Below are 24,685 nucleotides of genomic sequence, written 5' to 3'. Positions count from 1 at the left end.
CTAGGAGATATCACTGATGTTCACAACATAAATTTATTTACCCAAAAGGGACAAGCACTTGTCAAACTATTAACTTTACAATATATAATAAGAATGTATAATATTTTAATAATATAATATCTGTATTTTACAGTAATAATGCAATATCTGTGTGATACTATTAGGGATGGGCATTTTGATTGTTTTGCAATGCATCTTGTTGTTTCAGTCTCTCATTTGTTCAATATTACAAGTTGTTATAATGTTGTTTGTTACAAAAAAGTACACAAAAACACAACAGCATAACAAAAATACAAGTGACATATCCAACTTTTTCCTTCATGCAGAAGTCTTGCCTGGGAGTGTGCTCTCATACTGTGTTGTACTGTAGTTAACTAGTTTCTTAATGTTAGACAAAAGAGAAGTATAATGACAGCAACACTAATGTCCTTTGAAACGTTAGTTAAAGTGTTGAATATGTACTTACCATCGAAGCTTAAGTGAACGAGGATGATAAAAACGCACTGTCTATAGATGAGATGTCCATTACGAGATGTGGTAGAAAGAAACGGTTAAGTGAGCTGAATTTCGGGTCGAGACGTTCGTTCATCACGACAACAGCACCATAGGCTGAATGCAGTGGGGCTGTCACGTGATGAACGAACGACTTGAACCCGAAGACTCGAGAGGTGAACTAATCATTTCTGTTTCTGGTACTGCATGGTGCATGGCCTATGGGGTGGTCATGGGATGAATGAATGACTTGGACCCGAAGACTTGAGACACGGACTAATCATTTCCGTTTCCGGGAACAGATGCGACAAATGTGATGTGACAAAAGAACGACTCGGATCAGGAGGTGAACCAAAAGATTGCATAGCCTGAACACCTAATGCTAAACTATTAATGAATCATTTCTGTTTCTCATAATTTGGCCTTGGCTGCATTAGCCTAGAATTTATTTTTTATTCCAAATGTGCTCAATGTTTGCGTAAGTACTAGATGTGTTGGGGAATTTACATGTAACATTTTAAATATATTCTGCTGAAATGAACGAAATGACTCGAAAAAGGATTAGTTCATTTTACTGAACAGTCAGTAAAATGATCCGAACACTACTCGGCTGATTGAGTGCTCTGATGTAGATCAGAGATGATTGACAGGACAGGGGCACTTCAGGAGCCAATCAGATTTCAGCTGGGGCCAGGCCGTACCTATATAGCCCCACCCTCAGAATTGCCAGTGCCTGAAGGAAATGTCAATTCTCTCAATTGACCTAAAAATAACGATTAGAGGACGTTCTGCATAGGTTCTCTGCAGGTTGTTACTAAAAAACCTTCATGTAACGTTTTGGGAAGGTTAGTTTTTTGTTACAAAAAAAAAAAAGATCCTACAGAGAACATTCCTCGAACATTATAATATGGTTCCCAAAAAATAACCAACCGGGAACCATATGCTAATGTTAGGGTAATGTTCTGTGTTTGCTGGCCAGCTGTTACCGTCAGGCAGAGGATATAGAGTTCACCAGCATAAATTAAACCTGTTTAAGAACTCCTTTTTGCCTGTATCAGTCGGAATTTTAAACAGCAGCCTATCTATCTATCTATCTATCTACCTATCTATCTATCTATCTAAGCTTGCTTTGTGGAATACCCGCTTGCAAAGAAAACTGGGTCTGTCTCGGCTAGCTTACACTGTCTAATCATCTCCCTTGCAGCGAGCCATTTGCTTCTCTTTTCTGTAGCTTTCGGCAGTCTGGGAAACGGATAGCTCAGATTTCTTGTTTAATCTATTGGTACAGTCAGTCGCTCAACAGCTGTTTCCCATTTTAGATGCGTTTTTTGTTTTTCTGTAGCATTCAAGCTGAACACTAATGCTGCTAATCAATCTTTCTGCCACGCAGTGGGTGCAACCCTCTATATTATGGTATTAACGTTAAATTACTTAGACTAGCATTAATGTTGCGGTACATAATGATAGACTAGCATGAACGTTATATATCTTGAGACGTTTTGAGAGAACAGGAACAGGTGAGCATCACATAGTGCCCTCTGGGTAATGTAGTTTATGTAGGGTAATTATGAATCACTCAGAACCTGATATGGAGAAGGCAGAAAAGAGTACCGGCAGCTTGAGAGAAGTGCTGGTAAGCAATTAAAATTCAAGGTACACCAAAGAGTAAAATGTAGAAGTGCCAGTACTGCAGTGTGTGACTTTTGCACTGAAAATGATTAAAATTTAAAAAAACTTCTAAACAAATAAATAAATAAAACACAACAGATCTACCTTTCTTTTCTAAATATGGAGTAAAGGTAACAATTACTTTTTTGAACAATGTAATAAGATCAGTTACTGTGCAAAATGTATTATTTGACATGCCGATACACATCTGCAATGTGTTTTATGTTACCACCCCATGAGTAAGCATTTAGATTCACCATAAAATTTAATTATATGAAAATGCCCTAATACCCTAATAGATACGACGATTTTGATGGTTACAGTTGGTTTTGTGATGTTATCCATTGACATGGAAACAGTATCTTAAGTCCTGTCAGTAGACATCAGTGGGCAGCTTAAACTCCTTGAAGCAGTAGAAGGAAATGTCCCCATGGTCCACCACTGCGAATGTCACGGAAACATCTCCACTTTGGAAGGACAGCTCCTTCAAAGCATGCAAGTCTGGCACCGGACCATCGAAACTATGCAAAGAAGACACAAAGACTCAAGTCACTGTTGCAGTGTGAAACCTCAAAACTCCTTTTACAAGTCAGGAACAGGTGCAAATAACATGCAGTACACACTAAACACATTATATAAGGTCAACTCCAAAATGACTTGGCCCATTATAAATATAAATAAATGACCGTATGAGTGAACAGCATGGCACCATTTACTCTCATTGGGCCTCATTTATATTTTAGTAAAGTTTTATGTAAATGTTTGCATAAGCCAAACTGAACTTTTAAAAAAAGTTTTACTTTGTAAAAAAAAAAAAAAAAAGATTTACAAAAAAAGTTTCAGATACACCAATTTTCTTCAGACTCGTGTGCATGTTGACGCATGACAATTTCCCATAAATTGCCAGGCATGTGCACAGCAAAGTTTTTTTGCATTTGGTGATGCACACACAACTCCATTTAATGCAAAGCTCACTGCACTAAAATAACACATACAGCAAAAAAAAAAAAAAGAAGATTCACATCTATGCAAATAAAATATATATTATGCAACAGTGTAACAGCATTTAAAAAGGTTGAAACCAAGAGCCAAATTATGGAAAAAGTGAATTAGGTGTGAATTAAGTTAAAAAAAAAAAAAAAAAAAGTGAATTAAGAAAAAGAAAAATGGTGTGAAATGGAGGAGGTTAAAACAACAACAACAACAAAAAAGATCTATACAGTACCCAGGTGATCATGGATACCAAGCATATCACACAGCGAAACTGCTTTTTTAAAATTATGTCTCACCCGATATGCTGTATCTGAAGTGTTGTGCAGCATTTGAAAAAGATGCCATTATAAATAGAATATATTTATAAGCCAGCAATCATTCTCCGAAAAAATATACCTGACTTTAATCCCTGCTCTCATAAGCATGACGAGCACAAAGTTTTCTGTCAGCCGATGCATTTGTTTATGGTTTTTGGATATGCGAACCAGTGCATTCTCTGTTTATTTTGTTTTATTATTGTTTTGTCATAATTGAAAGACTAGTTTTATTTGTCTTAATTAATGGGTTTGTGTTACTTCCCTTTCTTAAGTTTTCATATTCTTTAATTAATGCCAATAATATAAAATGACTGGGTTTCAAAGTCTCTGGGTGGTATCCATAGTCCCTAACCTAGTGAACCAACATGTGGATGTGTTTTTGATAGAGATTACTAAGCACTTCTGTAAGTTGCTCTGGATAAGGCCTCTGCTAAATGGTGTAAATGTAATAAAAATGAGCTAGGTCTATTTAAAGAAGAAACAGAAAAGATTAAATAGATCTCAAAAAACTGGGAAGTGGTAAGGTGGAAAGACCTGAACACGTCTGCAATAGAATATGTCTGATAGCCAGCCTACTGTGTCTGTGTTTACCTGCAAACACACAAGTGGGTATAGGGCTTTCCTGGATAACTCTTCTTAAACTCTGTGTCAGGCTGGTATACATTGAAAGTGATCCTCCAATGGTCTGAGCCAGGTAACCTAAAAGGGAAGAGGCTTAAGTGCAATTAAATATACCAAATAGTGCAGTTCATATACCTGAGGTAAAACATCACTGTCTGGCCTTGGGTATGAGTTTTCTAGAGTAAAACACAATTAAATTAAACAAGTAAAAAGAAGTAAATGCTCATTTTCATGTACCTGGAGTTTCCTACCAGCAAATCATAAGACTGAATAATGCTGACTTGCTCCAGGAGCTCACCTATACAAGAAGAAATGAGAAGAAAAACAGTGCAGGAAAAACATGTTCACAAAAACAAGAAAAATTAATCTGTCCATTATGTTTGAGCTTCGACTGCGAACACAGAGGTGGTGGGTTGAACTGGCAGGTAATGTGACAATTCTCAGCCATGTGTTATTACAACCAGATTACTTGTGTTTGCTTTGTTTGTCCTTTCAGCGAATGCTGTGAACCACAACGAAAGAACTTGGCGTGTGTGTTTGTGTGTGAACTTCAGCAGCTGTGTCTCTTTCTCTCTGGTTCAAGATATTTACTGAAAAAACAAAAACAAAAACAAAAAGCACACAAGTAGACTGGTGGTATTAACACACAGCTGAGAGTCACAGCATGTTATGTTTCAGCCTCTGCGTCTGAAACTGATGCTCAACCACACCCCCACTGCCTCAGAGGTCATTAAATGGGAAAAAAGTAATTGTTAACCCTCCTATGTTGGGGGGAAAAAAGTTACATCCATTATGTTATGGGTGAAAATTACTTCCACAGTTTAAATACACACAAAAACAGCAAATAACATCTTAAAACAGTAATCCTTTATTATGGTCCGTCTGAGACGAGCCATAAGAATAAATAGTTGCATATAAATTCAAAGTCAAAAAATTTAAAAAAGAAAGACATATCTCAAATGTGGAAGTGGGTCGAATTGACCCATAACATAATAGGAGGGTTAAATCAGCAAATTCTTAATTGTTTAAATCAGTAAGCCCAGTCCTGAAGCTACTGGATACATGTGTCTACTCAACCAAAAAGCATTTACCTGACACAGCAAGGCAGATTCTCATTCTCTGTGTCAGAAATGCAGATATATGTACAGGCAACTATGCATAAATATAATTCAGGCTTCAGACAACTCAGATCATATTACAGAGCCAACAGCTGCTGCTGTTAAATGTGGTCGAGGGTGCACACCACAATAAGCATCGTTAAGAGCAGCCCACAGGAATGAAAAATATTCACTTGTTTGGTGAGCAGTCATATTTCATGCTGTAAATATGGAAAACAGACAGCTTTATCTACTAGTAAATAGCACAGACCCTCTGCAAATACATAATACATTCTGTAAAAAGGATGCACTTTTCTCTCCAGTGGAATCCCCAAGATGACATAACTTAAGACGCCTTAATACGCATCTATTACTTCATATATGCACAGGCTATAAGTTCTGTATTTACCCCAATTCTGCATGAACACCTATACATATGAAATAGAGCTGGTTAGAAACCAGTAATATAAAAGTACCCCCCGTTGTGTATTCTCTCTTTGTCCCCAAGTTTTTAATGCCTGAATGCTTGCTCTCACCTGTAAAATGCTAAAAATACCCCATGCCCACAATTTTGTTTGTTGACTCCAGTGGGATTTCCCACTTCATTGATATGAATCTATCAAATTACTACTATAATGCAAATTAAACTGTAGAGTTGATATAAAAGGTTTTAGCTACAGACTACTCTTCAGGACAGTGTTCCTGCAATGTGAGTATACATTCTGGTCTGATCTGAATGGTGCTTTTAAATTGCTGTTTTTGTGTCTCTCATAGTAAATTGTTTCAGAAATTAAAACAAAATCTAAGTTAAAACAAAGGCAACCTGAGTAAACACAAAAAAACAGTTTTTAAATGATGTTATTTATTGAAGCAAAAAAGATATCCATTACCAACTGGGCCTGTGTGAAAATATTTTTTCCCTCATAGTTACTATTTCCCCAAATCTATGAAACTGCATTCATAATGGGGTCCAGCTGGACTAGACCAACCAGGCCTGATTACTGCAAACACTGTTCAATCAAATCAGCCCTTAACCAGATCTTGTTCAACAGCGTGAGGTTGGTTAAAAAGGTCTTACTCTGTAACACACTATGACAAAGTTGAAAGAAATGACAGAAATTATGAGGAAGAAGGTGATGTATTTCAATTTCAGTCTGAGAAGGGTTACAAAGCTTTTTAGGCTCTGGAACACCAAATAACCACAGTGAGATTCATTATCTCCAAATGGCACATTGGTGAACCTTCCCAGAAGTGGCTGACCTTCCAAAATTCCTCCAAGAGCACATCAATGACTCATCCAGGAAGTCATAAAAGACCCAAAGACAACATCAAAGGACCTACAGGCCTCTCTTGCATCAATAAAGGTCAATGTTTATGACTCCACTATCAGAAACAACAAAAATGGCATCAGTGGAAGAGTGGTGAGGTGAAAACCACTGCTAATCCAGAAGAACATTAAGGCTCATCTGAAATTTGCCAAAACACACCTTGATGATCATCAAACCTTTTGGGAGAATGTTCTGTGGACTAAAGTTGAAAGTGGAGCTATTTGGAAGACAGGGGTCCCGTTACATCTGGCTTAAACCAAACACCGAATTCCACAAAAAGAACATCATATGCTCTTTCTCGTTACTACGGTCAAGCATGGTGGTGGAGTGTGTTGGTGTGAGGATGCTTTGCTGCTTCAGGGCCTGGGCAACTTACAATAATTGAGGGAAACCTGAATTCTGCTCTCTACCTGAAAATCCTAAAGGAGAATATCCGGTCTTCAGTCTGTAAGTTGAAACTCATGTGTAACTGGATTGTGCAGCAAGACAATGATCCAAAGCATAGGAGTAAGTGAAACACTGATTATCGGAAGCATTTGGTTGCAGTTATTGCTGCTAAAGGTGGCACAGCCAGGGGCAATTATTTTTTCACATGGGTAATAGGTGTTGGAAAACTTTTTTGCTTCAATGAAAAAATATAATGTGTTTTGTGTTTAATCAGGTTGCCTTTGTTTTATGTTGCTTTTCATTTGAAGATCTAAAACTATTCATATGAGATGTACACAAAAACAAAAGAAACCAGTATGGGGGCATATACGTTTTCACAGCACTGTATATTACTGACATTTCAATTCAAACACTTACGATGTGAACTACACTTTCCGGGCTGAGCAAGAGGCATAACCTCCTGTTCCCCAAGGTGTGTGGGCCTTTCGTTGTGCTGCTGGCTCCTCCTTTTCTCCAATAGTTCTAAATATTCAACCCAGTTCCTGCACCGACACACCTCTTGGTCATCATTAATGCTGCATCTGTTTCGTTCTTGGTCCCTCTGCCACTTTTGCTTGGACCAACATTCCTCCTTCAAATGGATATTTCTGTGCCAGTGAGCCAGGTGGCACTCAGATACCTGCAGAGCACCAGGGAGCAAGCTGGGATCAGGAGGGGGAAGGCAGGCACGGTTGCCACTATATGACCCCAGGTCTGGAAAAAAGATGCAGCTGAAATCCCAGCAATGCTCCGAAGTCTGGAGTGAATCAGGCTGGAGTTGTCTTGATACATTTGTCCACCAGTTCCTCTCTGGAGCTCTGTCTGATTCTGGATCAGATTTTAATGCATCATCCTGAAAGGTCTGTTGTCTTTGTAGTTGGCCTGGAGTTTCCAAGTTGCTGTATGGGACACTGGTCTTAATTTCACCTTTATGCTGTCCTGCAGATACCTCTGGAGATGCAGTACTTTTCTTAGCACACAATCTAAACAAGAGCAGAATCATAATGTGTGAAGACATATACAAGTAGAGCCTAAGAATACCAGAACAAAACAAAAAGCTAATTTTAAAATCAACATTTTATTACAGAGCAACTTTGAGTTATCTAAAATTCCACTGAAGATTTCTGCTTTTCAGAAAAAAAAGTCCTCTTGTACTGGAAAATGCTTTTTAAACACAATTTCAGTCCACATAATATATCCTTATTGAATAATCATTGCATATTATCTCAGAGAAAATCTTTGTTTTTGGAAGAATGGTGTCAAAGAGGGCTCAGTGTTGCACATTATGGACAAGAATGGCTGTATTCTGATATAGTGAGTTATACCCAATTCAATTTTAATTGTGGTGAAAAAAAAATTAATAAATAAAAGTTAGCATTCCTTTACAAATGATTGGAATGATTTTTTTTTAAAAAAATTTTTAAACATATTCTGCAGCTTTTTCCAAGATATTTGATCTTAATTTGGGCAAAATAAGTTTTGTAGGTAACGAAGGTACCAATAGGATTATGCGAAAATGTCTTGTGCAGGAAAGCTACTCAAAGAATAAGAAGAGATCATATTTCAACTTCTCAGTAGAAAATTGATCACTGAGTTTAGAAGCAAATACAGTGCCCTCCACTAATATTGGCAACCATGATAAAATATGAGCAAAGAAGACTGTGAAAAATTGTCTTTATGGTTTAACCTTTGTATCTTTTGTTTAAATTTTTTTTTTTTTTAAATCAATCACAAAAATACTCTGCTCTCATGGATATCAAACAATTGCAAACAAAACAGGTTTATCAAAAAAAAAAAAAAAACTTTGTTAAATGTGTGACAATTATTGGCACCATTTTAGTCTATAAGTTGTGCTACCTCCATTTGCCAAGAAAACAGAGTCTTCTCCTATAATGCCTGATGAGGTTTGAGAATACATGGCAAGGGGATCTGAGATCATTCCTCCATACAGAATATCTCCAGATCCTTCAAATTTTGAGGTCCATACTGGTGGACTCTCCTCTTCAGTTCACCCCACAGGTTTTCTATGGGTTTCAAGTTAGGGGAGAGGGATAGCCATGGCAGGACCTTGAATTGGTGGTCAGTAATCCCACACAAGCAAACTCAGAAGAGGTGAAAAAGGTGACATGTTGTGTGTATATATATATATATTTATTCTCTGCATGTTCTCCCCGTGCTGTGGGGGTTTCCTCCCCAAGTCCAAGGACATGCATGGTAGGCTGCTTGGCATGTCCAAAGTGTCCGTAGTGTATAAATGGGTGTGTCAATGTGTGTGTGAGTGTGCCCTGCGATGGATTGGCACCCCATACAGGGTGTACCCCGCCTTGTGCCCGATACTCCCTGGGATAGGCTCTAGGTTCCTGCAACCCTGAAGGGTAAGCGGTATAGAAGATGGATGGATGGATAGATATATACATCAGTGTATATGACCAAGGTGAAGCTCATACACAAAACATTAAAAACCCAACTGTTTCGCGACTTTGAAGCATAAAGCTGAAGAAAAAAAGGTTTCATAAATTTTACATCTCTAAATTGAATACATTAGCAAACACTGATCATGTTAACACGTAACCATGTTGAACACGATCACTCATTAAAACACAGTGGGTCTTTTCTTTACGTGTTCGTTTTTACTAGCATACCAACAGGTTGGGAAAAGTTTGATGGGGTAATGTTAGGGAAAAAACGTATCACAAGGTATTGGGAAAAAAGTCACGACAGCTAGAGAGACGCCCGTGGTCTTACTCTAGTGTATGGGAACTTAGCGAATTTCCAATTCTTGTGAGGTTTAGTGGCTATTCACATTTAACGCCTAAAGACGCGTGGAAAACGCTTGCGCTCCCGCGGTGTCTGCCATTGCTAAGCAACGAGGAAGTTTTAGCACAGGATGGATTTACAGCACCGCAAATCCCTTGCAGAAGGTCTGCTACTAGGTTTATTTATGGAGAAGAGAGACCAAAAAAAAAAAAAAAAAAAAAGTAGTGCTTGGGCGCACCCCGCCCTTCAATCTCGTAGAAAACACGGGTAATTTCACCAACTAATCCAACCGCTCCATGAGATTCAAAGCCTATTTCAGAGTGGACAAAGAGAAAGGATGAAGCTGATTGGTTGGTTCTTGTCACATAACCTGCGGTGCGCTTTCAGAATTCTGACAAGTTGGGATTTTCCATCTCGAAAAACGAGCATGAACATCATGAGCACATCTACATTTAATATAATGAATAAAAGATCAGGCCCTTATTGTGCTTCCAGTTTCACCCCCCACCAAAAAAAACTCTTTCGATCTACACGATTCATGTAAATTACATATTTTGATTAAAAACGGAGAATTTCGCCGAAAAGCAACTAGTTTGCAGGTATGTAAACCATTTTTGTGTTGATTGTGCTGTATGTTTTGGATCATTGTCTGCTGGGACGTTCAACCACAGCCCATTTTAAGCTTTCTGGCTGAGGCAGTCAGGTTTTCATTTAATATCTTGATATTTGATAGTCCTTGAGGCCATGTATCTTAAAAAATGTCCAGGTTCTCTGGCAGAAAAACAGCCCCAAAACATTAAAGACGGTTAAAGAAAGAAAGAAAGAAAAAAAAAATCATTTTACCGTGGGCATGAAGTACTTTATTTTGGTTTCATCTGACCATAGAATCCAATCCCATTTGACGTGCCAGTAGTGTCTGGCAAATTGAAGATGCTCGAGTTTGTTTTTGGATGAGAGTAGAGGCTTTTTTCTTCAAACCCTTCCAAACAACATGTGGTGATGTAGGTGACTTCGGATTGTAGTTTTGGAGACTTTCTGACCCCAAGATACAACTAACTTCTGCAATTCTCCAGCTGTGATCCTTGGAGATTGTTTGGCTACTCTAACCACTCTAACAATGCATTGAGACAATATAGACACACATCCAATTCCAGGTTGATTCATAACATTTCCAGTTGACTAGAACTGTTCCTGATCTGATCCCTGATCTTGGAAATGGGCATTTTCAATGCTTGTGCTATTTTCTTATAGCCACTTCCCATTTTGTGAAGCTCAACAACCAACTGATCACATCACAGCTATATTCCTTGCTCTTACCCATTGTAATGTATGTCTAAGGGAATTGGTCCTGTGTGTTACCTCATATTTATACCCCTGTGAAACAAGAAGTCATGGTTGAACAATTTCCTGTTCCTAGTCACCAATCTGTACTAATTTTTTTTTTTAAAGATCAATGGGAAAATATATTTTTGTCATATGATTTCATAAGGGTGCCAATAACTGTGGCACAAATTTCACAAAATTGTTTTTATAAGAATGTGTTGTGTTTGCAATTGTTTAATATCCATGAGAGCAGAGTATTTTTGTGAATATTTTTCAACAAATGCTCAAAAGGTTAAACACTAAAGACGATTTTACACAGCCTTCTTTGCACCAAGGGTGCCAATATTAGTGAAGTGCACTGTATTTTTTATTTCCCCTTCCACCTAAATTTAAAGAAGTGCATATTAAAATTAGGTATGATATTTACCCAGATAAGGAATTTCTTAGAATAAGATTTAATATAGATTCATATACATGCCAAATTTGTAATGACGACATAGAAAATGTTGAACAGTTATTTTTTCAATGTAACTTGGTTAATTGATTTTGGATTGGGGTACATAATTGGATAAAACAAAAAGGAAATTCTATTTTACCTACTATTGCATGGGATGTGGTTTAATTTGGAGTACTTTTGAAGGACAAAAGTGTAAGCTTTGCTATAAATTGTTTACTTACTTTGTTAAGTCATTCACAAAAGTACATTTTTGAAGACACCCCCCCAATTAATGTCTTTAAAGAGATATATTTACACACACACATACATACATACAGACTTTAAAAATATGGGAAATTATAAGGCCAGGAAATTATATGATCTGTTTAAACATTATGGTTTTATTTAATCCCTTACAATATATTAGTGTATTGTAATTTTACTAAGCTTTTACTTTTTGATTCTTTGTTGTAGTGAGTATGTATTATTAATAAGGGTAACTCAGTCTGTAAGTACTTCTATTTTCACGTGTTAGCCTTTAATGTTCTGCTAAAGTTTGAACGCAAAAGTTTTTTTTTTAAAATAATCCATTTAAATTAACCTAAATCACCAGAACCTGCCCAATTCACATTTCATACCTATATGATTTAGACACTCCTATGCAACTGGCTGCATTAAGTCTGTGACCCAGATCCTGGGTACCCATTAGATTAAATTTAAGGGCCTTTTGACTTTTTGATTGAGTGTTGTCCACAGTAAATTAAATACAAGCTCAGTGGAGTTCAGGTCAGGTGATTGATTTGTCAGTAAAAAATCTGTCTTCCATTGTCAAAACTGTGTGAATAACTTTCCAAAAGCACTTTAAAATGTCAAGCAAGCCAGATGGATGGATAAGAGAATGCAGGACCAAGGACATCACTGAGCAGATTTTGGCAAAATGGTGGCTACCTAAAACTGGGACTCCGGCTCCATTTCCTCTTCAGCTGCTTGCTTGGTCTGTTGTTGGATAGGGGCAGATTCAGTAGTTGTTTATATTAAAGATGGCAATATATTACAAAAGGTATTACAATTTTAGGAAAATGACATCACATGTCTGGATGGAAAAATAAATATGTATGGTTACAAATAGATATATGAAGAGTTACCTAGCATCAAATCGATTTACCACATATCCCAGTCTCTTTAAATGACCAAACACCTATTGAGGGGAAAAGAGCCATGCTTCAGAAAAGAAATGCAAAGTCTTTCATAAGTATTGGAAAAGTATATTAATCTTTTATTTTTTTGAAAAAATGGAGAAACTACTCATTGAGGGTAGTGGTCACCACAGACATGCATTAGTGGAATCCAAACTCTCTAGAGATGGCTTTATAACGTTTTTTGACCTTGATGAGCATCAACAACTGAGGTCCTCAGAATTCTTTCTTTGTTCATGCCATGATACACTTCCACAAACATGTGTTGTGAAGACCAGACTCTGATAGATCTCTGTTCTTTAATTTAAACAGGGTGCTAACTCACATGGTCCCACTGACTGAAAATACCTGACTCTAATTTCACCTTCAAATTAACTGCTAATCCTAGAGGTTCACATATTTTTGCCACTCACAGATATGTAATATTGGATAATTTTCCTCAATAAATAAATGACCAAGTATAATATTTTTGTCTCATTTGTTTAATTGGGTTTTCTCTGTTTACTTTTAGGACTTCTGTGAAATCTAATGTTTTAGGTCATATATGGAGATGTATACAAAATGGGTTTCACAAACTTTCAAGCACCACTGTATGGGTGTGATGGTCAGGTGTTCACACTTTTGTATGTTATATCTTTATCGACTAATAATCTGGAAAGATTTGGCTGATCATAACCAAATGTTTAATGCAACATGTTTATGCAGTGTGTAGAGGGTGGTAACAAGCCATTGCTCATTTATTAGGTTTAGGTAATCCTAAATCTTCCTTCTTTATGCAGGCCGATACTTTCTTTTTTTAAATTAATTTTCTTAATGCAAGGAGCTGTTGAAAAGTATAGCCTGCATGCTAAATAGTGTTTGGACCCCAATTACTACTGCTCAATGCAATATTTTATTTCTTAATTCTTATTATTATGAGTAGCCTCTGACCATTGACTCTATATTTACTTTCTCCATATGGCCTTCAGTAACCTAAATAAACTCAGATTTCAGAGGGTTATAAACTTCATGGGCACCTTTTTTAAGCATCCAAAATGCTGTCTAATCTTTGAGAGACATTTAATGAGTCTCCAAGTTCATTTTGACTACTGATTTTCATGGCAAATTCTAAAAGACAAAAGAAAAAAAAATACAGCTTGTTTGTTGTGATCTACCAATGCCAATGGAAGAATCCAGGTTCTGACTATTGAAACACCAAATTTGTATTCCTACCAACCTGGTACTGAAGGAAAGTCACAGTTTCAGCAGAAAGGAAAGTTTCATAACCCTCCTGGATGGAGAGAGGAAGATCCTGGTAGAACACTTGCAGACTGCCCTGTGATGTTTAATAAGGGATCAACAATCCATAACATGAACTTAAATGTGATTAATGTTAAATTATAGACTTGCATAAAGCACTTAAAAATTAATGGACAAAAATTTAGCAAGGTTAAATGTCACTTATAATCAGCATCTAATCTACAATGCCAACTTGTCATCTGCCTTTCAGTCATTATTAGCAACATATGTATGTGCTTACACATTCCATGAGATAAAGAGCCTCCTCTGGAAACAAGCACTGCTTTCCTTGATCAGAAAATCCCATTGTCTGCCAAAATTTTCCCTGTAACAGAATTTTAGAGTTTATAGAAACTTGCACTTAGTAGTTTTCTCCAATCATTTTAAAATAGCTTTTATTTTTCTAGCAACAAGGTGTTAACAGAACAAAAACATGAATTAACAGTTAAAAGTATTTCTCACTGCTGGAGACTGCAGTTTCACTATCTTTTCCTCAGGGATCCATTCCGCATTCACAAGGTTCCCACTACACATGAGGGAAGAGAATAAATTAACCATGAATAAATGGGGCAAATAAATCATAATTTTATAGTTGGCTCTACATCTGTGGAATAACAACATTGAGTATCAGTAATCTAGCTGGATCTAAAATTATTTAAACTCAGTTGTAGAATAGTCTATTGGTACTAGAATAAAATCTAGTAGTCGGTACCGATACCACCAAAAGTACACAATACTCGATACCAAAGTCTATACCATGGTATTTTGTTTTTGTTTTTGTTTTAAAAAAAGAAAAAAAAATATAAAAAAAAAATCAAATTAAAAACTCCTGGAAACTATTTACTATTGAAGCATGTAAATAGACTAAAAGATCAACAAATACTTTCTCTTTACTGTTCCTGTCCTTGTTAACACATCTTGCTTTTTAACTCCTCCCTCTATGGTTGCAAGCATGAATGTGTGGGTGTGTGATTGAAGAAATAAGCACCTTTTAAGCTTTTAATCCTTGCTTTTTTAGTCTGGGAATTTCCCTTTTGCATTTTGCCTCAGCCTCCGCTGTGGCTTTACATCCATGAATTCATGTGATCTTGATCACACCATGTCACTTCTAAGGGTTATTAATAATGTCTAGTACGGTGACCTCAGGCGGGACACTTAAGGTTGAATTATACTCGCTTTTCTCGACACGTACACATGCACAAGTTGGCGGTCATGCATAATCGGCAGTCATTTGGTGCATCACTTGTTCACATCCTCAGAAATTAAGTCTATTGAAATTAATTGCACTGCATGGTGCAATACCAGTGTAAATAGCGGGGGCAGTATAGCACCATGTGACAGTATCCGCAAATGACTAAACAAAGTAGTGCGGTCACAAATCGCATCCATATGCACGATTTCATCACAGCTGTTGAGAACAAACACTAAAGAGTTTTCCTATTACAGTCAATGTTTTAAAAACATCTCATGTCATATTATAACCAGCAAAAGGTCTGTTTTGTGTACCAGATAAAATGCGTTTGAAAGTAAGGTCAGAGTTTCGATTTGAGATGGAGCTCAGGACAACAAAGTGACAGGCATGTTTTGGCTCGGACATGCCATCTAGGGGATGTCATTTTTAATCTTCCAGATTTACATAAAATACATAAAAATAGAGCATGTATACAATGCCGCTTACATTGCCACTGCTTCTGCACGCACAAACACACACACACACACACACGGTCATACACTAAATATATACTAGCCTTTATAGGACTCTTAAACTTTACTTATAATAGCAATGTTGATTTGTGTGGCAGGCAGGGCAAGGTTTGCCAAAGATTGTAACAGGAAAGGGAGATTGGGGGACAAAGGCATGGGTTAATTAATGAGTTGGTTCAAATGACTACACCTATGTTGCAATAAAGGCACCTATATGCTTTTATCAGTCAACAGTCATTTCATTCCATAGCCCAAAAGAACAAGTCATTTAATTTCATAACCCACATAGCTCAGGGGAGAGATGCTACAATGATGTGCACGCTCTCGTGTTCAGTTGCACGATGGTGTTGTCTTGATGTGACAGGTGGAAGACTGTTAAACCAACCAAAAATAGTCTGCCGGATTGTGAGAGCATGTGCTGTGCAGCACAAAATAGCACAGCAGAATGGGCTTCCTCATCTCCCCTACCCAACAATCTGATTAACCAATTCACATCTCTACCCACAAGAGGAGAGCAATTATTCACATGTGAGACTGCGTGAAATGGTCATGGTTTGATTGTAAATAGTGGAGACTAGTGTAGTAGTGCATTTTTGAACAAGCTCTTAAATAAATGTTATTGGTATTTTATACATGGTCCCTTTTATTTCTTTTAGTTCATTAATCATATTTTAATCAATAGCAGTAATTTTTTTGTCTTGATCTTCAGCCATTTCAATTTGCATTCCCCAAAATTCCTCTTCTTTTGCTCTTTTCTTATCAATAATACCTCACTTAAGAATTAATTGTACAACCCACTATGTATGAAGGAAGTAGTCTGCATTGGCTAATTTTGGATATTTGTGGGTGGTAACTTGAGCTAAAGAAGAAGCTAACTCATTTGTGTACATTTTCAAAAAAGATTGAGATTTATAAAGCAAAAATGTACGCAGGTGTATATGCAAGGTTTTATAGGCAGAGAAAAATTGCGTATGACTGGTGTTGGTGCACACTTTCACTCCGGAATCCATGAAAAGTTTTATAAACCAGGCCCAAGGTTTCTGTCCTGTCAGAGGGTGAGCTATGCTTTCACCCCAAAAAAAATAAATAAATAAAAAAATAAAAAGGTGCCTGGGTTTCCTGTGCTCTTGCAGCTTTGGAAACAATTACATTTTGCTACTGTAAATAAGTGTCTCATAAGTGAGACATTCACTAGGCATTTCAAATGATGCAAATGATTGAAAACCTATAGACATTTAGAACCTTTGCTAAAACATGATTGTTCGCATTTCTTCTTGTGTTAAACATATAGAATACTGTGTAACTCACGCTCGTTCCAATCGTTCCTCTGTCATAAGCATCCAGTGCTCGTCAAGGGTCTTCTGCAGACATGCCTTTTGCTGCACAGAGTAATTTGGCAAAAATTCTTTTTGTCCCCTCACAGGAATCTTATGACTTCGACTCCGTCTTTGAAATAGTTCTGATGAACTGTAAGGGAAAGCATAGGACAGTAAAAATAAATAAATAAACAAACCAACCAACCAACCAATGGCTTCATGACTAACAAAAAATAAAAATAAATAAATAAGCAGCATTTACATTCCTATAAATCACAAATGTAACCCACAAAAGTAAATAATAAAAATAAAATTGAGCTTGCAAGAGACCCATTACATTTCATATATAGTTTACATATAGTTTTTGTGATGGATATGACTCAAATACCATGTATTTTTTATTTTTATTTTTGGTCATTATGTTATTTACTGCATTCTCAGGGCCTCTTTCTCTTACTCCTGGATTTTCAATACAATTTTATTTGTATAGCACTTTTAACAATTGATATTGTCACAAAGCAGCTTTACAGAAGAAAATTCCATATATACATTTTAAATTTATGATTTTTTTACTCTAAATTTAAAGAATTTTGGGTTCTGGTGATAGCTAGTGCATTAAAAGTTGCAAAGCTCTCAAAAATGTTTTTGGAGGATTCTGCATGTGTGTGTATGTACAGATATAGAGAAAGAACAAGAGAATGGGCTAGCTTGTATGTTATTGGCTCGTGAAAAGCAGGAGAAACCACAGAGCATCACCAAGCCACCACCATGCTTGACTGTGGACAGAGTAGGCCTGGACAATAATTCAATATCACTATATATATCACGATATAATTTTTTTCAATAACGGTGATATGATTTTTAAACACATTTCCGATATTTCGATATACATTAAAACATTAGTCACTGACTGACGTTCAGGGCGCAGGAGTCAGTTTGTTGTATTCAAGCCGAGGAGAATGAGCAGAACACATTTAGCTACGTGCGTGATGACGTACACCACAGGCACGCAGCCAGTGCTCGGCAGTGTTAAGCTAAGCTCCAACACGGCAAGTTTTAGCTATAAAATGAGTACCCCTGACCGCAATACAAATGCGACTGAGTGAGCTTCCACAAGTGAAGAGAAAGCAGACAAAATAGTCGATAAGAGAGGAAAGACTAATTCAGTGGTATGGAAGTGGTTTGGCTATCTAAGCTCTGATAAACTTCAGGTTTCAGTGCGCTGCAAAATGTGTCGGAGAGTGGTGCCAACTAGCAGCGGGAACACATCAAATCTGTTCCACCATCTGAAGCAGTTCCACCCGATAGAATATTCTGAGAGTCAGAAGATGAGGCATCATAAAGGTTTAAGCCAACCTGTCTCTGAAATATCACCGCGACCCACATCCCCATCACCAGCTGTGTCAAAAGAGAAACCGATGCAGCAAACGCGGACCGCTGCATTCATGCCTTATGACAAACAGTCTAAACGATATAAAGACATTACTAAGGCTGTCACAAACTTTTTGGCTAAGGACATGATGCCGTTTAGTACGGTAGAAAATGTGGGCTTCAGGAAAATGATGTCCGTCATCGACCCCAGATACGAGCTCCCTGGCCGGAAATATTTTTCCCGCACAGCTATACCTACACTTTACGGTGAAGTTAGGGAAAGGGTGCAGGAGCAACTGAAGTCAGGGTCATATTTTGCGACCACAGCTGACCTATGGTCAAGCCGAACCTCCGAACCATACTTGAGCCTGACGGTCCACTTTATTGACCAAGATTGGAAGCTTGTCAACTTATGCCTCCAGACGGTTTACTTTCCCGAGGATCACATGGGCGAAGCAATTGCAGCCGGACTTACGGACGCGCTTGCCTCCTGGGTACTCAGCGAGGAGCGCCAGGTCTGCATCACGACAGATAGCGGGACCAATATCATCAAAGCCGCTGAGCTGAACAGATGGACAAGACTACAATGCTTCGGGCACCGACTGAACTCCGCTATTGGTAAGTTATACACAGTTAATATACATTTGAGTATTATGTTAAGTTATTTTGCTTATGGCATGAGGATATATTACTACAATCATTGCAGTAACAAATAGGCGATATGCTTAACACAAAATAGGCCTAACCTAAATGTAGCTTATCAGTGCTTGTATGTTTTTGATAGCTATTTTTATATTCTTTATATTTGTTTATAGTATGTTTATATTCACACAATTTTATGCTTGCTATGTGGTTGTTGCATGCCATGTCATAAGTTCATTGAGCATGTGTTATAATGTGCATTTGATTTGATAATTAAAACACTTGAGTTCAGGTGCTCTGTGTTGTGTAGGCTATGATTTCATTCCCCCAGTTTAAGTGACTGAATAGGTTATTCATTTATTCTTTAATTAAGACATACATATTTGTATGGATTTATACATACAGCAGTTATATTAATAAGATTCAAAGGTGTTTTACTGGCATGGAAACAGATGTTTACTTTGCCAAATCAGGTGTGAAATAAAAACAACAAAATGTACATAAGCAGAAGAATTGTGATTTTGCTGCAAGAATAATATAAATAAATCAAATTTTGTAGTTAAAATACAAATGAGAACTATATATTGCAATTTTTTCTCTCTTTCTGTGTACAGAGAAAGTTCACCAAGACAAGTGAGTGGACAGAGCAGTTGGGGTCTGTAAAAAGGTGGTGGCTGCCTTCTCCTACTCCTGGAAGAAGAAACGGGACCTTGCAGCTGCTCAGGAGGAGTACCACTTGCCACAGCACAAGCTCATCAGTGAAGCCCCAACAAGATGGGGCTCCCGTCAACAAATGGTGAGGCGGGTTCTGGAGCAGAAAAGGGACATCACAGAGGTCCTCTCAAAAGACAAGACGACCAGGTCGCTGGTTCCTACTTGGCAAGATGTGGACGTTTTAGAGTCTATAGATGCAGCTCTAAGCCCGCTCCTTGAATTCACCGATGCCTTGTCCGGTGAGTCCTATGTCAATGTGTTATTCCTAAAACCAGTGATGCATCTCTTCAACACCTCCATCTTGAAGGAAGCAGAGTGTGACACAGACCTCACCAGGACCATAAAGACAACAGTGATGGGATACCTGAATGAAAAGTATGATGACCCAGCCACAGATAATCTATTTGACATGGCATGCCTCGTTGACCCAAGATTGAAGCTTCAGTACACTCAGGAGGAGAAGAGAGAATACATCAAAGAGAAAGCTGTGTTGGAAATGCTGAAGGGAGAGAGAGCTGTTGTGGTAAGGGAAGAGGAGTCCAGAGAAGAAGCCATGGGAGATGCTTCTGCAGCAGTGACACCAGCCAAGAAAACAAAGAGGTCTCTGGCTAGCTTTTTTTCCCAAACAGGTCCACCAGTACCAACACAGAAGGCTTGAGTGTACAGCAGGCAGTTGAGAGGGAGCTCAGCAACTACCTTCTGTCTCCAGATGCTGACAATGACTCAAATCCTCTGGATTGGTGGAGAGTCTCTCATAAGAACTTCCCCAGAGTAAGCCAACTGGCAAAACATTACCTGTGTATTCAAGCCACAAGCTGCCCCTCGGAGAAGGTTTTTAGTACAGGTGGCAATATTGTCACATGTAAAGGGGCATCTTTGAAGCCAGATAATGTAGACCAGCTTGTATTTCTTGCCAGAAACCTCTAGAGCCTGTCATAGGGTGTCATCAACCCCCAACAATGTCCCTGCCCCAGCAACATGTGTAGTTGTTATTGCTCACACTTTTCTTCAGCAACTCTGAGCATTTTTCATATTTTTTTTTATCCTGGCTGAAGCACTTTAATTTCAGTCTATAAGAATAAAATAATCAGCCTATGTTGTAGTTTAAAGTGAAAGATATTAATATTGACAAAGGTGAGAGTTTTATGTTTATTTGACGGTGATTTCACATTTCTTGTTTGTATGAAGGTTAAATTCAAATAAAAGGTGAACGTTCATTTATTTGTGCCATTTTTATTTCTAAATTATTATATAGTTTTATAGGAGGAGAAGTTTACAGAAGTTTAAAGGTACAGACATCTGTTGTGGGCGTCCTTGGCAGTTTTTCTGAGGATTTATATTGTTCATATCGATATCGGAATTAAATCGTATCGACTGAAATTAAGAAATATATCGTCATATACATTTTGGCCATATCGTCCAGCCCTAGGACAGTGTCTCCTTTCTTCATTCTTCTTCCTCCAGACATACTGCTGATCCATCGTACCAAAAAGTTCCAGTTTTGTTTCATCACTCCACAGAACAAAATCCCAAAACTTCTGTAGCTTATTTATTTAAATTGGAGCATACTGGAGCAGACTTTTCTAGTGCTTTTTGGTAAGTAGTAGTGTACGTCTTGGAGTTCTGGCACGGAAGCCTTCTGCACTTAGTACGCACCATACTGTGCTCACTGAAACCTCAGTGCCTGTTGCCACCAAGCCTTGCTGCAGGTCTTTTGCAGTCACTTATTGTTTTTTCACAACCTGGCTTCTCAGAAATCTGGTTGTAACCGTTGAGAGCTTCCCTTTCCTGCCCTGTCCAGGTAGTGTAACCACTGTTCCCTTAACTTTGAACTTGCGAACTACGCTTCAATGGTGTCTCTAGGAACATTCAGTGCCTTCATTAACTTTTTGTATCCTGTTCCTTGTTTATGAAGGGCGATAATCTCTTCTCTTAACTTTCTGAACCATTCTTTTGACTTAGCCATATTTCTAACATGCAGTCACAAGTGACACTCTACAAATCCCTAGCCAGTTCAGGTACTTCATGTGTTCCAGCTCAAGCACACCTGGCGCAACTAATGAAGCCCTTGATTAGTTGCATCAGATGAGCTTGAGACAACACTTAAACACGTTTACATATTTGTGCTGTTGTGAGGGATTCTATTCAGGGGGTTGAATAATATTGAGACTGGAGAAGTCATAATAAGTTGCATTATCGGTTGAATTCAGGGAAACCACTTCAAGCAATCATTGTGTTGAACTATTTCAATAGATTTTGTTTAATTTGTTCATTTCAAACAGCTGAAAGTCTGTGAATTCTGACAATAAACCTGATTTGTAATGGGGGTTGAAGAATTTTGATGCATGTTTAAAAAAAAAAAAAAAAAAAAAAAGTGTTCAAAACTGTCTCCTTACCTTATCCTGATTTGCAACAGTAAGCTTATAATGATTAATAATTTTTAAGATTAGATTTCATGGGAAACGTCAGTTTGACATCATGTTCTTAAACAGAAAAAAGAAGAGCTGGCTACTATTTCACGTGTAGGGGGGCTGGGGATGGTGGAGTGCTTGTAGCGTGTCCTTACAACAGTTGCTTAGAATTTACACTTGTCATCTAGATGGCTGCTTTTAATCTGGATAGTTCTAAATGCAATCATCATCATTGACATCTGGGGAATCAGCTGTTGTCAAAACCAAAAAGTGTCCAACTGCAGAGAACCTGCAGTCAAAAAGGGACAGTGACAGGGCCCATGCTAAAACAAGAATAAATATTGGCACGGCTTTTGAGAGGTGTTGAAAACGCAGAGATCTGAAGGGACTGAAGACTGCAGAGATGGCTTTTTTTCTGCTGAACAGGTACGACATTTCAGTGGCTCAATAAGTAGATAGCTAACATTAGCACATACAGTGCATCCGGAAAGTATTCACAGTGCTTCACTTTTTCCACATTTTGTTATGTTACATTCTTATTCCAAAATGGATTAAATTCATTATTTTCCTCAAAATTCTACAGACAATACCCCATAATAACAATGTGAAAGAAGTTTTTTTTAAATCTTTGCAAATGTATTAAAAATAAAAAAAACAATAAAAGCACATGTACATAAGTATTCACAGCCTTTGCTCAATACTTTGTTGAAGCACCTTTGGCACCAATTACAACCTCAAGTCTTTTTGAGTTTGACACTACACGCTTGGCACACCTATTTTTGGGCAGTTTCTCCCATTCTTCTTTGCAGGAACTCTCAAGCTCCATCAGGTTGGATGGGGAGCGTCGGCATACAGCCATTTTCAGATCTCTCCAGAGATGTTCAATGTGGTTCAAGTCTGGGCTCTGGCTGGGCCACTCAAGGACATTCACAGAGTTGTCCCGTAGCCACTACTTTGTTATCTTGGCTGTGTGCTTAGGGTCGTTGTCAAGTTGGAAGACCAGTCTGAGGTCCAGAGCGCTCTGGAGCAGGTTTTCATCAAGGATGTCTCTGTGCATTGCTGAATTCATCTTTCCCTCGATCCTGACTAATCTCCCAGTTCCTGCTGCTGAAAAACATCCCCACAGCATGATGCTGCCACCACCATGCTTCAATGTAGGGATTGTATTATCCAGGTGATGAGTGGTGCCTGGTTTCCTCCAGACATGACGCTTGCCATTCAGGCTATCAGACCAGAGAATTTTGTTTCTCATGGTCTGATTGTCCTTCAGGTGCCTTTTGGCAAACTCCAGGCAGGCTGTCATGTGCCTTTTACTGAGGAGTGGCTTCCGTCTGGCCACTCTACCATACAGGCCTGATTGGTGGAGGGCTGCAGAGATGGTTGTTCTTCTGGAAGGTTCTCCTCTCTCCACAGAGACACGCTGGAGCTCTGTCAGAGTGACATGGGGGTTTTGGTTACCTCCCTGACTAAGGCCCTTCTCCCCGATTGCTCAGTTTGGTCAGGCGGCCAGCTCTAGGAAGAGTCCTGATGGTTCCAAACTTCTTCCATTTACGGATGATGGAGGCCACTGTGCTCATTGGGAGCTTCAATGCTGCAGAAATGTTTCTGAACCCTTCCCCAGATCTGTGCCTTGATACAATCCTGTTTCAGGAGGTCTACAGCCAATTCCTTGGACTTCATGGCTTGGTTTGTGCTCTAATATGCATTGTTAACTGTGGGACCTTATATAGACAGGTGTGTGCCTTTCCAAATCATGTCCAATCAATAAACTGAATTTACCACAGGTGGACTCCAATCAAGTTGTAGAAACATCTCAAGGATGATCAGAGGAAACAGGATGCACCTGAGCTCAATTTTGAGTGTGGCAAAGGCTATGAATACTTGTGTAAATGTGCTTTTTTATTTTGAATAAATTTGCAAAGATTTCAAACAAACTTCTTTCATGTTGTCATTATGGGGTATTGTTTGTAGAATTTTGAGGAAAATAAAGAATTTAATCCCTTTTGGAATAAGGCTGTAACATAAAATGTGGAAAAAGTTGCGAATACGTTCCGGATGCACTGTATGTACTGCTAGCTATGAGAGAGAGCACCTCCCCTCTACTCCAAGAAAACCATACCCGCCTCCACCTCCGCCCTCAAGTATTGTAGCTAATAAACAACCCATTCGAATACCTCAAACCATCAGATTCATCCACGCAGAGGAGCAATGCTGAAGCACAACCCTAGTTTTAAAAGAAACTAACTAAAATAAAGAAAATAACTTGCAGTTTTATGTTTCAAACAGAGATGGCAATAGAGAAGCAAAAGTTCACTACTGCAGCTTTAATATTCAAGATTCTGTACTATTTATTTATAGTAAATTTGTGATATTGACCAAGTTAACTGCTTTGTACAAAAGGTCAGATTTTCCTTATTCCTAATCTCTTCTACTGAAGCATGGGTTCAGACAGCATGGATTTGAACTAAAAGATCATAAGGTTTTGCACAAACTTCATGAGTTCATGCAACCTTGAGATCAAGACAACAGGTTTTAGAAGTTCCCTTGTCTTTCCTGCATACATCTGATGCTCCATTGAAGAAATACTCACTTGTA

The 24,685-nt window shown here is 38.1% G+C and overlaps 1 protein-coding gene across 1 annotated transcript in view; it reads right to left on the bottom strand.

The window, feature by feature from the left end:
• Window positions 1–14: 14 nt before the first annotated feature.
• Window positions 15–24,685, bottom strand: part of tsen54 (TSEN54 tRNA splicing endonuclease subunit) — a 32,959-nt gene continuing 8,288 nt past the window's right edge. Inside the window, exons 2-11 of the mRNA XM_017460811.3 lie at window positions 16,945–17,103; window positions 14,395–14,458; window positions 14,174–14,257; window positions 13,871–13,969; window positions 12,604–12,656; window positions 12,407–12,454; window positions 7,321–7,925; window positions 4,329–4,389; window positions 4,062–4,169; window positions 15–2,681 (exon numbers count right to left, since the gene is read on the bottom strand). Coding sequence (XP_017316300.1) covers window positions 2,534–2,681; window positions 4,062–4,169; window positions 4,329–4,389; window positions 7,321–7,925; window positions 12,407–12,454; window positions 12,604–12,656; window positions 13,871–13,969; window positions 14,174–14,257; window positions 14,395–14,458; window positions 16,945–17,103 — 1,429 coding nt within the window. The 3' untranslated portion in view covers window positions 15–2,533. The remainder of the gene's footprint in view (window positions 2,682–4,061; window positions 4,170–4,328; window positions 4,390–7,320; window positions 7,926–12,406; window positions 12,455–12,603; window positions 12,657–13,870; window positions 13,970–14,173; window positions 14,258–14,394; window positions 14,459–16,944; window positions 17,104–24,685) is intronic.

The sequence above is a fragment of the Ictalurus punctatus genome, chromosome 2 (genome assembly GCF_001660625.3).
Source record: "Ictalurus punctatus breed USDA103 chromosome 2, Coco_2.0, whole genome shotgun sequence".
Lineage (NCBI taxonomy): Eukaryota > Metazoa > Chordata > Actinopteri > Siluriformes > Ictaluridae > Ictalurus > Ictalurus punctatus.
The sequence above is the reverse complement of the archived record's forward strand: the minus strand, read 5'-3'. Positions and strand labels throughout refer to the sequence as shown.